We start from the raw sequence: 15763 nt of genomic DNA on the forward strand, positions 1-15763 counted from the left end.
AAGTAGGTTGCATGCACCGCAAGAGCGTTGCGGCCTCCCTTACTTTTTGACACATGCATTTTAACCGTTGAAAGCTATGAAATCTGGAATGGTCAACTAGAAATTTGAGAAGAAAAGAGAGAAAAGAGGGAAAGAAAAAAGAAAATGACATCAATGACATACTATCGGGAATGAACATACATATGTTGCTTTTTCAGGAAGAGAACGCTAAGCCGTATCGATTGCCATCATGTAATGGCGAGTTTAGCCATTGAAATAGGTTATATGCACCGCAAGAACGTTATGGCCTCCCCCACTCTCTGGCCATGCATTTGAACCATGCATGTTAACTTTAGTTCCCTCATGTTTGTTTTATAATTAGATTTGATCAAGCTCTATTATTTTAAATTAACATGTTTACAAATTAAATATCAACGGAGTACCATAAATTTTCTTTGACGTTGCAAGACCCTTGTATCTAAGCAAGAAGAATAAATTATCAACTCAATTTGAAAGAGTATGCGTGTATAAAGAAAAAAGAAAAACAATCAAAATTATAAACTAGTCCCTAATAGAACAAAAAAAGGTGCTCAATAGTTTTCAAAGCTTTAATTCCTCTAAATCAATAAAATTAAAAAATAACTTACAAAATCAAACATCAACAAAGAATTGAATATTTTTTCAACACCTCAAATTCTCTTATTCATAAATATATTAAACAACCCACAGAGTCCAAACCCAAAGAGTTTTGTGCTCCGACAAAAGTGTTACAGTAAATGTGGTCGTGGTTTTAGTTTTTTTTTTTTTTTTTTTTTAACATACACTAATCCCAAAACCCTTTTGGGATTTGGTCTGGCTCGTCCATAATAAATCATTTTTTTTATGCTTTCACGACTGATCCGTTTATTCTAAAAAGAAAAGAAAAGAAAAGAAAACTATTCTTTTAATTATTTGAGTACATATCGTTAATAACAACAGAATGGCATAAAATCAAGAACTCCTTCAAGTTTTATTATAATAGATTCTAATACTTCAGCTATCAAAACAACAAAGTCTAGTAAATTTTTGACCACATAACAGAGTACTCTAGGTTTCCTTCTGAAAGTCAAGACTTAGTCTTTGCTAAGAAGTTCTCCAAGTTTAAAGGAGACAAAAGCATCAAGACAAGCATACTTTATTTGTCGATAGTTAAGCTCCTTACGGTCCCATCGGCTCAAAGTAATTTTAAGGGGTTTCTCCAGCTCTTTCTTCAAAAATCTAAGCACCAAACGCTTTAATCCAAACTTCTTGAAATCTTCCTCGCCGCCATGTTTTGACGCAGCCCAATACGCAACATCCCTGCAATGGCCTACATTCAGTCCATAATCATTCATGAGTTTAGACGCATCGTTCCTCACCTCTTTGCCAACAAAAGTATATTTCTTGTTGCCAAGAAAATCAATCAGTGATTGAGGAAAATAGTCTGCATGACAAAGTTGGAAAATAAGACATCTACGACCGACACAAAGCTGTAAGATGGCAATCTTTTGGTAATCGCCGGGATAAGCAGGGAGGAACCACTCGGTGTCAAGGCCAATAATAAGATTACTCAATTTGCTTTGATACACATGCATTATCTGGTCGATCCATCTATCCACAACAGAGGCTGATTTTGTGACAGTCGTAAAAATATGATCGCCATAGTATTCAACATCACATCGATAGCACGCCATGGCTAGAATAAGCTTATGATAAGTATTAAAGGACTCAAAAATCCAGAAGAGTTTTTACTATCATTAGAGAGGGCTGACAGCTGAGAGAGAGAGAGAGAGAGAGAGAGCTTCAGAGACTTTGATTATTATTTGATAAGATGCATGTGTATATATAGAGAGGGCCTACGCCGTGTAAAGTCCAATGCGTAAAGGGTTCCTTTTCCTCCAAGGATTAGGATTTGTTTTGTTTTGTATAAGGAAAGTTCTTAAAATCCTTATCACTTACGGGTGGTTTAATGGAAATAAAGGAGGAGTAAAATACCTACTGCTCCAAGATTAATCAATTATCAATTCTTCAAGAAAGAGCTGGATACATGCTATGTGCTCCACCCAAACCATAGTTGCGTTATTGCCAATACCATTCGTTAATTAAAATATTGTGATCAATAAGATGCATCTTACAGCGCCCATGGAAAATGCTTCTCCAGCAAAACTTTTATTTGATCCACAAGATTATATTTGAGCAATTCAACAAAATAAAGGGGCAACGAGAAATTAGAAAAGGGGCCCGAAAGCCTTGATGATGAAATGGACAATTTAATCTCAGCTATCTGTACAGTTAACCTTCTTCAGAACTATGCTAGTTGAAAAGATTTTGCAATTCTTTGAGACCCACCCAGATCAATTAATGAGACAATAATGTACTTTAAAGACTAAACACAAGGTGAGAAATATCACCTCAGAAAAACTGCAACCCTTTCTCAGGTTTGATGCACCACAAGAGAGTTTCACAATATTCCACGTCCCAGGATGGAATGATGTTAGCAACAAGGCTTTCAGAATTCCACCGGACCGTCATGACTTGAGAGTGATCACAGCTATCGACAATTTAGTTTCAAATTCAGCCCGTGGTGTATATATGCTCATAGTTTTAGCAGTGTCTAGGATCTTCTTCAACTTCTATTAAACTAAATTTTCTTCCTTCCACTTACACAGGCCCAACCATCCATCTCTGACACTGATATGTCTTCCAAGAGCATTGAATACCTATCAACAATACGTGAGCACTGCATAGAAGACATAATCAAACTAAATCAGGTCACACACATCTCTGACTGACATGCAATTAAATAGTCAACCACCTGAAGATCCCCTATACATGGGATACATGGATGTCAATTCCTGTTATCTCATCAAGGGATATCACTTATCTGCAAATGGGAAAAATGGCTATGCCAGCTTCCACCAATATGATCTTTTACTTTGTGTTTATAGGAGAGGTGAAGACAAGTTTTAGTTACTGGTGTATTTTTAAGATTAGGATTACCATAAGACTGAAATCGACTGTATCTAGCCACTCTGAATCATACCTGCTCGGATATAATACCAGAAATGCCAACAACTGCCCGAGGTTTAGCATAAGAAACAATATGATCTGCCAAATCCAAGAGAGGATTCAAGAGAATATTAGCAATGACCACATCATATTTCTCTGTTCCAGAGATGACTCCAGTTCCGTAACAGCTCTGCTCTTTCACCATTTCATCTTCTCTTCCATCCAAGGAGGAGCAGGTTTTTCCAGGAACTAGGTGCAATTGCATTTTCTCGGGTCCTATACTGTTCAGAGTGGCATTATGACGTGCAGACATGATTGCTTGAGGTTCTATATCAAATCCAACTGATAAAGCAGCACCAAACTGCATTCCCAGTCATAATGACAAATCAGAAATAAAGAATCAGTTGGTATCGTAAATGATATGTAACTAGAATGTCATGTTAGAATGTTTACTGTAAAAACAAATAGATAAAAATTCATAATGTCAAATTTTCATATCCAACATAATAATTAAAAAAAAAACCAAGAAACAGGGAATGCATGTTAAGAAATAGGAAAGTGTGCTCATTGTTCTCATATGTGTGGTGATGGCACCGCACCACTCATGACTGATCCATGCATTTGGAGCAAACAAAAGAAAATTAAACAAATTATTCAGGATATAGTTTGAGTGATGCCCACTCCACGTATAAGCACAACAAACTTAAGGTCGAACAACCTATTGCAATTAGAAGTTCGTTTGCTAGTTGTTATTTCAGTTGCATGGATACTTCCGCCAATTAGATGCATGGAAGGAACCTCACAAATTTAATTGAAGAATTTTTTTCCCCTTCAATCAGATACATGCTGATCCTTTGAGAACACCACCTTGATGGGACCAAAGCTGGTTATGACCTTTTCTCTTTTAACTTGCAAGAGAGACTATATGAGGCTACCCTACTGAAAATTTGCCATTGCTTTGTGATCTAATTGGTTGCACTTATGCTTGATACAGCCTAATAATCTTAAGACCAGACCTAGGTATCTCAAATCTCTCATTGGCATCTTTAATAGACGAGGTTCCAATTTATTTCATAATCAAGGGTTAAAATATAAAATGAATTTTATTACCTTCAGTGCTGCAATTGCAAGAACTCCAGAACCTGTGCCATAATCCAAGAAATGTTCTTCGCCCTTTATTAACTTTTTTAGTAGCAACAGACATAACTTAGTAGTAGGGTGCTCCCCGGTTCCAAAAGCTAATCCAGGATTCAGGATTATATTTGTTGCTTGAACATCCTGTTGGGAGAAAGCAAACATTTTATATCCATTCCATTACTACCAATACAACTTTCTCTTTTTACGTAGTGAAAATCAGATTTGCAGAAACATGGAAGAAATTATTTTTGCAGTAACTTGAACTTTAATATGTAGCCATCTAACGAGTCTCCTAAAATGGCAGCACAAATTTCAAGTAGAATGCAACTAAATACTCAACACTTGAAGATTGAGTGCGTGACACATGCATGAATCTTATTTTGGGTTTCTTAGAAGCTTGGGTAAATGAGATGCCTATATATGGCAAGTAATGACTCAAGTAAAACCTGCAAAGAAGATAATTTGGGATAATCATACAGGGGGAGATCTCCACTCGGGCACAATCCAAAGTCCTTCAGTTACTTCAACTGGATGAAATGTTTCCTGTAACGGATAAAAAATGATTTATTTATTATATTGCCACTGAAATACAGCAAACAGATAAGAATTTATCAGCACGGGTCAATATCTTTGCTTCATTAGGAACAATAAGAGCAATACATGCAATATTTTCACATAAATCCTGACAAGTTCAAGTGATTAACTGATTGTGAGAAGTTCAGCATAAATCATGTTTTGTCAGGGGGGCGTGAAGGTAAGGTATGCTCTAGCAAAATATAAAGCCATTGACAAAAGCTGCAGGCACATATGCAGAGAGAGTAAAACTATATTGCCAGAAACCATCTCATTATAGTCCTCGAATAGGAACAGGGACTTTCCTTTTAGTCACCCAAAAAAGGCATCTTTTATTCTGCACCATTACAACTTTGTGGACTCCACAAAGATTGAGTTGGTGAAGATTAAATATAGAAAATTCTTTTCTAACCCAAGAAAGTAGGAGATGGAGAACTATATAGATACCAATCACTTGTTAAGTTTGTTTTTCTTTATTCCACTTGCAAGTTGAGGCAAATCAGGAAAGGTTGAATTCAATCGAGTTATTTTGCTTATGATCTCAAGGAAGCTAAAAAAGGCTGCTCTGTTCCATCAAGAGCCATTTGTGTCTTTTTGTCCTTGTAGCTACTGACTTTGGAGAAGAGATATTAATGTTGCTAACTCATTTCTTAGACAGAGTACTTGCACGATAAGAATCTTCATTGATTCAATGCAAATGCAGGGCTGTCATCCTAAATCCAATCAGAAAACTTCTTAGTTGGGAAAAAACAATCAAGAAAGAGAAAAGCTTTCACATTAACTATTTACTTTAGAATTCCAAAAAAGAGAAAGAAGACAAAGAAGCAACATGAGAAATGCCAATTGAATGATCTAGAAAAACAAGAACTATTTACAGCTGGGAGAGAGAAGAAAAGAAAAGAAAATCAACCTGAGTTTTCCGAACCCATTCATATTGATCCCCAAGATTAACCTCAAAAGGGGGTGTCTCTTTCAAGCCAATGGAATTGGCTGCTTGTGAAAGGCACATGCCCACATCTTCAAATTCAGGAAATATAGAATCAATGCAGACCTACATAACGAAAGAATAATTTATAAGGCAAGATTTTGGGTTTCTTTATGCCATTCTCGTCCTTCTCTAATAACATTTTGTAGACAGTGGACCAATAATCATTTGCACTTGAATTGAAGAATAAGGAATGGGAAAAAGCCAACCAAATACGCAATACATTATCATAAGGCTCGAGAACGTATCTCCAAGGAAGCATGTCGATACCAGGAAATTAAGGTTAAGCTTTATCGTCATCAAAAGGTCAATCTACTTCCTTGAATATCGTGTTATTATCAGATTGGATTGGACATAAAATGGGGAGATATAAATCAAATCATTTCCCTTGATTTTAACCCAGATCTTTTTATAAACTCTTATTCTTTTATCCTCTCTATATCATTGCAATCGTCCTTGCTCATGCAGCATTTAAGGCTTTAAATGGCACATATCCAAGCCATATTAACTGAATAACCCTTTCACAAGTACGCTGTTCATTCTTATTTTATTGGTGTAGTAGTAGAGCATCAAAGGGAAAAGGTGAAACTTTTAAGAAAACAAAGATGATATATTCGCAGAAATAGCATCACATCACATCACATCAAGGAATAAATATATCATAAACTTAAAGGCTCGCCTCATTAGAACCATCAAGGTCATCATCTTCATCCATACTTGTAGAACTGGCACCAAAACATAAAAGAGCCTCTGAAAGGCTATCCTGATGACATGAAAAATAGCCCTCTTAAATAAGTATTCAAATCTAAATCTTAAAACTAAAATGTCATTCAAAGTTTCTTAACGTGCACAAATAGCAACATTTCGTAGATGTAAAGAAGTAGTAACTAAGTTATGAAACAAGAGAACCCATGATAGAAAATGAAAGAAATAATCGAGGGATCATGCTTACAGCGACATGTTTGGGGCATCGAATGAGAACAGAAAGGTAAGCAGAGGATTCACTTGCTGTTGTTGTTGAGGGCGAGGCAGGGAATGAAGAAGAAGAAGAAGAAATGGGAGATTTTGAGAAGAGTGAGGAAGAGCTGGGTTTCTTCCATCGATGTGGAAATTTGTAAACCGAGAGTGGAGGAGAAAGATATGATGGGCGGTGGTGGTGAACGAGAGTGTACGATAGGTGTTTGAAGAAATGACTCCTTGACATTTCTTGTCGTTGCTGTTAAACCAGTTTCGGTAACGACTAGAAAGCGAAAGTTGGTGGATGGTTGGCGCGGAGAGTTTTAAATCCTTATTTAATATTTTTGCTTCGAATAAATTCATCTTTTCCCCTTTTGTTCTATAACTTTTATCATTTTGATTATTTTGTTCTTCATTTCACATTTACTTGTTATTTTAATTAAAATATTACGAATATTATCAACTCTAAATATTCTAAAGTTGGATTCTTCCATTTTTCTCAATAAATTCAATTAAAAAATAAGTAAGGGATAAAATTTTAAAAATATTATTTGTGTTTAAAAAAATAAATAACATATGCTACATTAAATAAAATAAAATAAAAGGAGTTTTTAATACTGGTTGGGTTTCTATTCCTATTGCTTGGAAAATATACAATAAAAAGGTGAAATAAAAGTATTCTTATGGATACTACATTTGAGCAAAGTATTTTAATGAAAACACAAACTTTTTAATCAACAAACCCACTGCTTGGAATTTAATATATAATTTACATAAACACAAGTAATTATATAATCACAGCACAAAACCACGTAGAAAAGATTTTCCGCCAACACTATGCGCAATTAAAGATTAATTAATGCTCAATTTATCCTACATGTTTGCACAAATTAAGCTTATATAATTACTCTTTTAACTTTGTGGCATGTCGCGGGTAGCGTGTCAAGTTAATATATATATATATATATATATATATATATATATATATATATATATATATATATATATATATAAAGTTGTGCGCATTATGGATGCCTTTTAGGTATCATGAATTTTCTTGTTGAAAAAGATTGGTTCCGTGGAGAGCACGTAGCAACAAGGCCACCTATACCTGTATAAACAAAGAGTAACAAAGACTAATTACATTTGAGGGTCTAGCTCAGTGGTCAACTGCAAGGCTTGCTTTACGACTGTCCCGAGTTCGATTCTCAGGAGTACCAGCCTGTCACCCCCGCGGTGCCTTACTTGCCTACTGGGCTTGCAGGATGTTCAGTGGGCCTGGGGATTAGTCGTGGTGCGCGTAAGCTGGCCCGGACACCCCGGGTTACCAAAAAAAAAAAGAGTAATTTTAACTATTTAGAAGGTTACCGCTAATAACAACTTGAGGTTAAAAATTTTTTTTTTCTGTGGTTTTATATTATAAAGATATTATAATCACTAAAGGTTTATATAATTATTAACTTCAGAATTTATAGAATTAATCAAGGTATGTGTAAGTTAGTCAAACACCCATATTAAAAATAATAATAAAAAAAAGAGTAGTTTTAACTTTGAGAGATATAGCTCAGAACCACTAGAAGCTTACATGAGCATTAACTTCTAAGGCTCGTGAAATTAATCGAAGTATACACAAGCTGGCCTAGCCACATAAATAAATAAAAAATTAGTTTTTTCTAATCCTAATAAGTAGCTTAATTGATTAGATCTTGAGCTTGTTTTTTAATAGTCACAAACTCAAATCTTTTCAGGGTCACTAGAGATTTTTATGGTCATTAACTTTAAGACATGTATGATTAGTCGAGATACACGCAAACTGACCTAGACATCTATATTAATAAAAAATATATATATAGTTTTATTGATTATTTGTTTTTATAGTTAATGTTTTAAATTTTTTTAATATATTAATATTAAAAATAAATTTTAAAAAATAAAAAATATATTATTTTAATATTTTTTTCAAATAAAAAATACTTTAAAAAAACAACAACTACTATAATACCAAATACTACCTAAATTACAAGACTATTTATTATCACAAGAAGTGCATAATGGATTTTTTTTTTTTTATCAAATTTGAATTGTAAGAAAAATTTGCTTTGCAACCTTAAAGAAAGAAAGAAAGAAAAATCTTCTGAAAAACACAAGAAAAGTATATTTTTTTTTTTCTGAGGTATAAAAATTTATTATTATTTTACCAAAAGTGGAGTCATGGTTGAATCCTTTTTAAACAAGAGAAGGGAAACAAAATCTCAAAACCCAACAAAACAACAGCAATCTTCTTCTTTGGCTTTACCAGATTATGGTTTTCTCTTCTAACCCTTTATCTCTAAGCGTTCCCGACCCCACCTTCGACACATGGCTACGCGACTCCGGCTACCTCGAAATTCTCGACCAACACACCTCCTCCGCCGCCGCCGCTCCCTCCACCACCACCACAACAACAGCCACTGGCCTTTTCATTTCATTCTTTTCCCATGCTCTAACACTCCTTTCTCTCTTCACTCTCAATCCCTTTTCAAAACTCACCACTGATGACTTTTCGGGTCCAACCCTTTATTGGACCCGGTCGTTTTTCGCGGACCACGGGTCCTACTCGTTTCCGTCCGGGTTTGGACAGGCTAGGCTCCGGGTTAATGAGAATGTTAAACGTTATGCAAGAAACTATGCCTCTCTTTTCATTCTCTTCTTCGTTTGTACTTTGTAAGTGTTTCCTGTGTTTTTTTACGTTCATCTGTTGTGTGTTTTTGGTTTGTTTTCTCTGGTTTTGTTTCTGAAAAGATCAGAAAGATTGACTTTTTTTTTGTGGGTGCGTTTGGTTGCTGGGAAATTTCGAGGGGAGTGAAAAGAAAAGGGAAATTGTGATTTTTTTGGGTGTGATTTTTATGTCATTGTTTTGTGTTTCAAGTATGTAAATTGTGTTGCTTGTAGATTACTATAGCGTTGCTTAAGGTTTAAATTATATGCTTTTTTGGTTTATATTAGGACTGTAGGCAGATGATAATTATCTAAATTCGGTCTAATGATAGTTTGATATTTTAACAATGTTTTTTAGTTTTAGTTGGTGTTTGATGTTCCTATGGAAGTTTAGTGATTTATTGAATTGCTATAGAAATGCCAATGCCTTACAAATCGTTCTTCAGTAGGTATGAAGACAAACATTGAACCTGCATCATCCAGAATCCAACGTTTATGTGGTTGTGTTTTCCAAAGGATAATGAGAGGGATTGTTATGACATAATTAGTATTCTTACGATTGTTATTTAGGGTTTTTTCTTTTAATTTTCTTATCTGGTAATTAACTCTTTATATGCCTTTGGGGTTGCAGGTATCAAATGCCACTTGCTCTGATTGGAATGATATCAAGTTTGGTACTTTGGGATATTTTCAAGTTCTGTAGTGATAGATGGGGATGGGATCGATATCCGGTGATTCGACAAGTTATGGTCCGTGCAGCTCAATGTGGTAAGTGATCGGGTCTTTTCCTTTAGTTATCATACATCATTTTCTCTCTTGGAAAACAGGCCTTCTCTGTAGCTAAAAGACATGGTTGGTGCTTTCAAGAATATTAGGGATGTAACAGACTGTTTTGAGAAAATCATGGCCTCTAGAATTCAATTTCATATGCCTCTTTCTTAAGCATTTGGTTTCAACTAAGAATGAACAAGGTCCTGCATTTAAGGTAGAATTGGGGCCAATGCTGTCATAACTGAATGATTGTGAAGCTAATTGGAAATAGAGTGCTCTTTCATTTCAATCATTTAGTACTTCACCTTTTTTTTATGCCCATTCCTATATAACCATTCATTTCTTTCGTTTTTTTTTCTTCCGTAACAATTCTAAGCACATAAATGAGTATAGCTAGGAAAAATTGATGGATAATGAAAATTATTTTCTGCACCTGACCTCATCCTATCATCTTGTTATTGCAGTTACTGCAGTTATTCTGATATGTTTAAACGTTCAAATGGCTCTGTTTTGTGCACTTGGTGTTAGTTATACAGGTAAAAATTAGATGTTATTTTTCTTCTTTTTTTTCAGTCGTTTTCTTCTTCGTGTTGTGTGATGAGGGAAATCCTACCTTCTCATTCAGTAATTTTCCTCATCCTATCAGTTATGATCATGCATGCCGCATTTCGAAAGCTGACTCCTGCGAAGCAACCTAGTCGCAGTAGATGAAGTAGAAAAGAAGCATCAATTTTGATATCTTCTGATTGCTTTGGTATGAAAAACCTGCTCATCTACAAGATAGTCTTGGACAAGTCTTTTGTTCATTGAAACATGAAGCTTGACGTGATCATCCTGTTATTTTGCAATCCCACTCGTCATGTGAAGCAAGAAATGCCCCATTGCTGATATTTTTTATTCAGTTTTGATCTTAGACACAGATCTCTGTAAATTACGTTGCTTGTCAAGTTTTCACCTATAAAAATAGTCATCAACAAAGATCTTCAAGCTCCGTCATCATGTGAGCTCTAGTAAAAAAAAAATTGTAGCTCTATTTTTTTTTTTCAAATGAGATATTCAACTGTGGAAATTTAAGCACAAGAATTATGTTTCGGAAGATCTCTTTTTAACTGAAAAGCTTTGCTTATTAGGTCATCGTGTCTCTATTGCCGAAATGAATTTTTGCCAAACACAATAAAACTAGTTCACAAGGGCTTTCAAAACTTGCTTAGACACTCCTCGGAAAGGCCTGTAAGCTCATCTTTCATAGGTGCTCGTCAGTTTTTTAACGATTAAATGGCTGCTTTTTCATTCTTCTATACTTTATATACAGAGAAAAGAAAGGATAAAAGTTTTAGTAGGAATGAAATTGAAAAAAAATCTAATTTTATAAATTTAAAAGGCATGGAATAAATATGAAGAAAAAACAAATACTTCTCTTCACGGTTACCATTTTCTCTTAAATATAACAAATCTACTCTCATTAATATTTCTTCAGTACTGCAATTTTTCGGGCTAATTTTTTTAATAAAGGGATCTATCCTGGTTGCCCCATATATACAAGTGCATTGCATGTAATGATAGATGCCATTACCACGCGAACAGCTCAAGAATTATCATAATCAGAGATAGCATGGTCCAAACAACAAAAGGAAAGAAAGAGGCAGCCAGCCAAAGTTCTTTTAATCATCCATTTGAAATGCAAAGATCACTTTCAGAGTAGACGTTATCATCAATCTCTTAAACCACAGAATCTTACGTGCATGGGAGGGCCGTAGATAAGCCTTAATGAAAGACTGGACATCACACCCCCACTAATGGAGTATGTACGGAGAGATCTATTCCAACTTGAGATTTGAGAATCCAAAGATCAGTGTCTATCAGGAAGAAAGGACTTGGTTAAAGAAGATAGCATCTCCATTAAGATGGTGAAGATAGCTTGTGTTCATGCACAAACATGGAATTTTCCTTTACCATCAGAACATTGAAGTGTAGAAGAGGTTACTACATGCAAGGCACATGCGATGCGAGAGAAACAATTTGACAGAACATAGATGGATGTGGAAATAAATTACTCTGTTTTATCCCCAGACAGATGGAGCTATCCAAGTACAATATTGACAGACAAATGACATTATTTCTGCAATTTTTCATTTGCTAAAAAAGGAGATTTGACGATCTTCCAAAGCTAGCCAGAATAGGTTCAAACAATGAAATTGAACATTAAACATGTAAATTTGAGACAGCCAATTCAGCTATTTAGGATTACCAATCAGAAAGGGAGAAGCTTATAGATGAACTGAGCTTGTTTGTCACACATATCGTCTTCTTCCACTCTGTTGCCATCATGGAGATAGCATATTGGATGCAACTTCTGTAACCTTAACAAGGACAAATTATAAACACAAATACTGATCTTGAGTTCGTAAATGGTGCCAGATTTTTCAACCAGTAACCCAGTGTTAGCCACGACAAAATAGTTTCTAACAACTGCATGTTACCGAACAATGAAGTAACAAATAATAAAAAGGACAGCCTGCTGCAAACTCAACATCGATCAGTAAAATACATGAACGAATTTGGCATAAAAACAACAAAATTTATCAGGATGAAACTTCTGTATCATCTTTAAGGTAATGATCACACCAGTAGAGAGATTCTGTACGTTGATTTCTTAAAGTTACAAAACAACAAGTTCTCTTGTGGCTTAGAATAAAATCGAACCTGGTTTATCGTTCCAACCAAGATAGCACCTAAATTCTTAAATATAGGCACTTGATTCCTTCGCGAGCATGTTTTTTCTACGGGACTTCGTCTTGCAATAAATTCTCACCTGCCTGCAGGGAAAATTTAGTTACAGCTGAAATTGATTACATACACTATTGATATCAAATGATGCCTACATTCGTTCTTGACATAAGAAAGGTCAAGTCATTGGGAAAATGAAATTATTGTCACCAATGCTTAGGAAAAGCATGTTCGTCATGTTTTCCCACAGCAATCACAGAGCTTACCTTGATCATCTAATTTTATAAATGAGAAATTTCATTATCAAAGTTGCATAACTGGCATATCATGGAATATTGAGAATTCGAAATTGCTTCGTGGATAAACCTCTAGTCATGAAGTCTATACTGGACTGATTGAACAAATGACTGACAACAGCATTTTTAGTGGATTTGTTTGCCCCATGTATCCTGCCTTTTCTCTCCATCCATATAAAATATACATGGCAACACCAAGCCATTTTTAGCAACACCAAGCCATTTGGAGACCTCTTACTCAGTTATTGAAGGACTCCTTCGATTGGACAAACACGGCTACCATGGCATTCAATCAACTCAAGCACGCGATGTCTCTACCCCTATGCTAGCATTGCCTAACTTTGACAAAACATTTGTAGTGGAGACAAACGCTTCAAGAGCGGGTATAGGGATCGTTCTTGTTATAACTCAATTTTTGACCTTTTATATTTTTATTATTTTTATTATTGAAAAAATGATGAAAAACAAGTAAAAATAAAATAAATGAAGAACAAATTAAAATTTGGGTTAAGGACAACATGATTGGAAGTTTAAAGATTTAATTAAACTCTTAACTAGTTTAATTAATCCAATTAAGGGTTTAATTGGAGAATTGATAAGTTTTGAAACTTAATTGAGCTTGAAATTAATTTAATTAATCCAATCAAGGGCTTAATTGGAGAATTGATAAGTTTTAAACTTAATTGGACTTGGATTTAATTAAATTAATGAAATCAGGGACTTAATTGAAAAAATAGCAAAGTTTGGGGTTAATTGGGGGCACGATTGCAATAGATTAAAGTCCAAGGATTAACTTGTAAAAGGGGCCGAAATGCAGGGGTCCAATTAATGTTTACCTAGGGGTTTGTTTACAAAAAGTTCAAAACTTCAAGGACCACAACAAAAATAGCAATATGAATTGAAAATGAAGCCGTTTCTTGGACAAACTGCTCACCGCCCATTTCAGCTTCCGTTTTGACAATTACAGACAATGTTTATGTTTGAGCGTAAAGGCATTAACAAGGGAAACCCAGGGGATAAAAAAGTGGGGGGAGACAAAAAGGGGAAAAAGGGGAAGAAAATAGAGACATTACAAAGAAAAAGAAAGAGAGAGGGATGAACAAAACCCGAAGAGAAAAACACAAAGATACCAGCTGAATTTTTAAGTGTTCTTTAGAACCCCATACCAGAAGTGAACCTTTCCCTCACCAATACCGGCCTAAAACCACGAAAACAGAAACAAACAGAGAGAGAGCAGAGAGAATTTGAAAAACAGAGCACAGGGATAATTTTTCAGACAAGGGCAGTAAGGCAGAGGTCGAAGGAGGAATTCTAGCTTACTATTGACGGACGCCACCACTGATCGTCGCCCGACACGCTGACACTTCGGTGAAGCAATCTGCAACAAGGTAAGCTTCCTCTATTTTCTTTGTTTTTTTAACTTTAGAAAGTTCAGTGCATTTAGCACTGTGCAAAGGTAATTAATTACCTTCGCACAACGCCATGCATGCATGAAACTAGTTCATGCGTACTGTGGCCCAGCCGGGTCACTGGCTTATATATATAAAAGTTAATTACCCCATGTCATAGGTTAAATTAGTAATTTTTTATAATGTTATTAAATCTGGTAAAGTTAGTTAACTTTAAAACCTTCCAACTTAAATCGACCGATTTCATGGATTCAAATATAACATTGATAACTAGTAAAAACATGATTTAGTTTTTAAAAAAACTTTAAGATAACAATTTTTTAAAAAATATTGAGACAATGACAAATTAAATCTATCTTGATTCCCTCGCGACCTGAGTCATAAACTCTATTGGGTTTAATAATATCTTTTACAAAATATTTTTATTTAATTATATAATAAAAATAGATGCTAACCAAAATTGAACACTAATCTAAAAATACACTTATTTGAGACATTGATGAAGCTATTAAAATAAAAATAAAAAAAATCATGCATTATATTTTCCAACCAATACAATATTAAAGGACAAAATCAAAAAATAATAAATTAAAAATAATTAAATGACAAAAAAAAAAAAAAAAACACATTCGATTAGTGGGTAAACTTGTCAAACTTGTGAATCAAATAACTAGGGCTAGCACACCAAATCTGCAAATTAGGTTATGAACTCCATTGAGATTATAATATATTTTTTTAATTATTTGATAATAAAATTAGACAATCACAAAATCACACACCAACCTAATACTATAAATAAAAAACAAAATATAACCAATTATAAAACTAAATTCTCAATTAACCCAACATTCAAAAATAAAATCAATAAAAAAGTTAATAAAAAAAAAAAAAAAATGAACTTGCAAGACCTGTGAGCTTCAAAGACTAGCATATTAACTATTAGCTATAAAGCTATAAAGGTCACGCGAGTGACATTTTCATTGTAGCAATCCATGTCCATGGTGACAATTCTATTTTCATTGTAGAATATGTAGATCGCTCTGGTCTTTTGCTGAAGTAAAAGTGATTTCTGCAGTTCGAAAGAATATTCATGTTTGAACAATCCAGCATAATTCCCTTGAAGGAATGATTTGAAGGAAAGACAGATGTGCAAGCTCTAAGCATCCAAAGCAAGCAAGAGAGAAATGGATAAAAAAACTAAACCG

General features: G+C 34.6%; 3 protein-coding genes across 6 annotated transcripts; 1 reads left to right on the plus strand and 2 right to left on the minus strand.

Annotated features, from left to right (window-relative positions):
• Positions 1–1091: 1091 nt before the first annotated feature.
• On the minus strand, positions 1092–1691 carry LOC118038387 (3'-5' exonuclease). Its single transcript, XM_035044720.2, has one exon. The coding sequence runs from the start codon at positions 1689–1691 to the stop codon at positions 1092–1094; it is 600 nt and encodes a 199-aa protein (XP_034900611.1).
• On the minus strand, positions 1189–6986 carry LOC118038386 (uncharacterized). Of its 3 annotated transcripts, none has more exons than XR_012171187.1 (8): positions 6654–6986; positions 6381–6464; positions 5627–5767; positions 4621–4686; positions 4117–4284; positions 3041–3367; positions 2409–2737; positions 1189–1327 (listed from the first exon to the last, which is right to left on the minus strand). XR_012171187.1 is itself a non-coding variant. In XM_035044719.2 (7 exons), the coding sequence occupies exons 1-7, from the start codon at positions 6903–6905 to the stop codon at positions 2639–2641; spliced, it is 1137 nt and encodes a 378-aa protein (XP_034900610.1). In that variant the 5' UTR covers positions 6906–6986; the 3' UTR covers positions 1771–2638. The 3 variants fall into 3 exon arrangements, 1 of the variants encoding a protein (XP_034900610.1); XR_012171188.1 differs by having other exon boundaries at positions 1195–1317; XM_035044719.2 differs by lacking the exon at positions 1189–1327 and having other exon boundaries at positions 1771–2737.
• Positions 6987–8847: 1861 nt separating this feature from the next.
• On the plus strand, positions 8848–11222 carry LOC118038388 (PRA1 family protein H). Of its 2 annotated transcripts, none has more exons than XM_073412455.1 (4): positions 8848–9361; positions 9987–10123; positions 10591–10662; positions 10752–11222. In XM_073412455.1, the coding sequence occupies exons 1-4, from the start codon at positions 8961–8963 to the stop codon at positions 10835–10837; spliced, it is 696 nt and encodes a 231-aa protein (XP_073268556.1). In that variant the 5' UTR covers positions 8848–8960; the 3' UTR covers positions 10838–11222. The 2 variants fall into 2 exon arrangements, with proteins under 2 accessions (XP_073268556.1, XP_034900612.1); XM_035044721.2 differs by having other exon boundaries at positions 8850–9361; positions 10773–11222.
• The last annotated feature ends 4541 nt before the right edge of the window (positions 11223–15763 follow it).

The sequence above is a fragment of the Populus alba genome, chromosome 11, assembly GCF_005239225.2.
Source record: "Populus alba chromosome 11, ASM523922v2, whole genome shotgun sequence".
Classification (NCBI taxonomy): Eukaryota; Viridiplantae; Streptophyta; class Magnoliopsida; order Malpighiales; family Salicaceae; genus Populus; species Populus alba.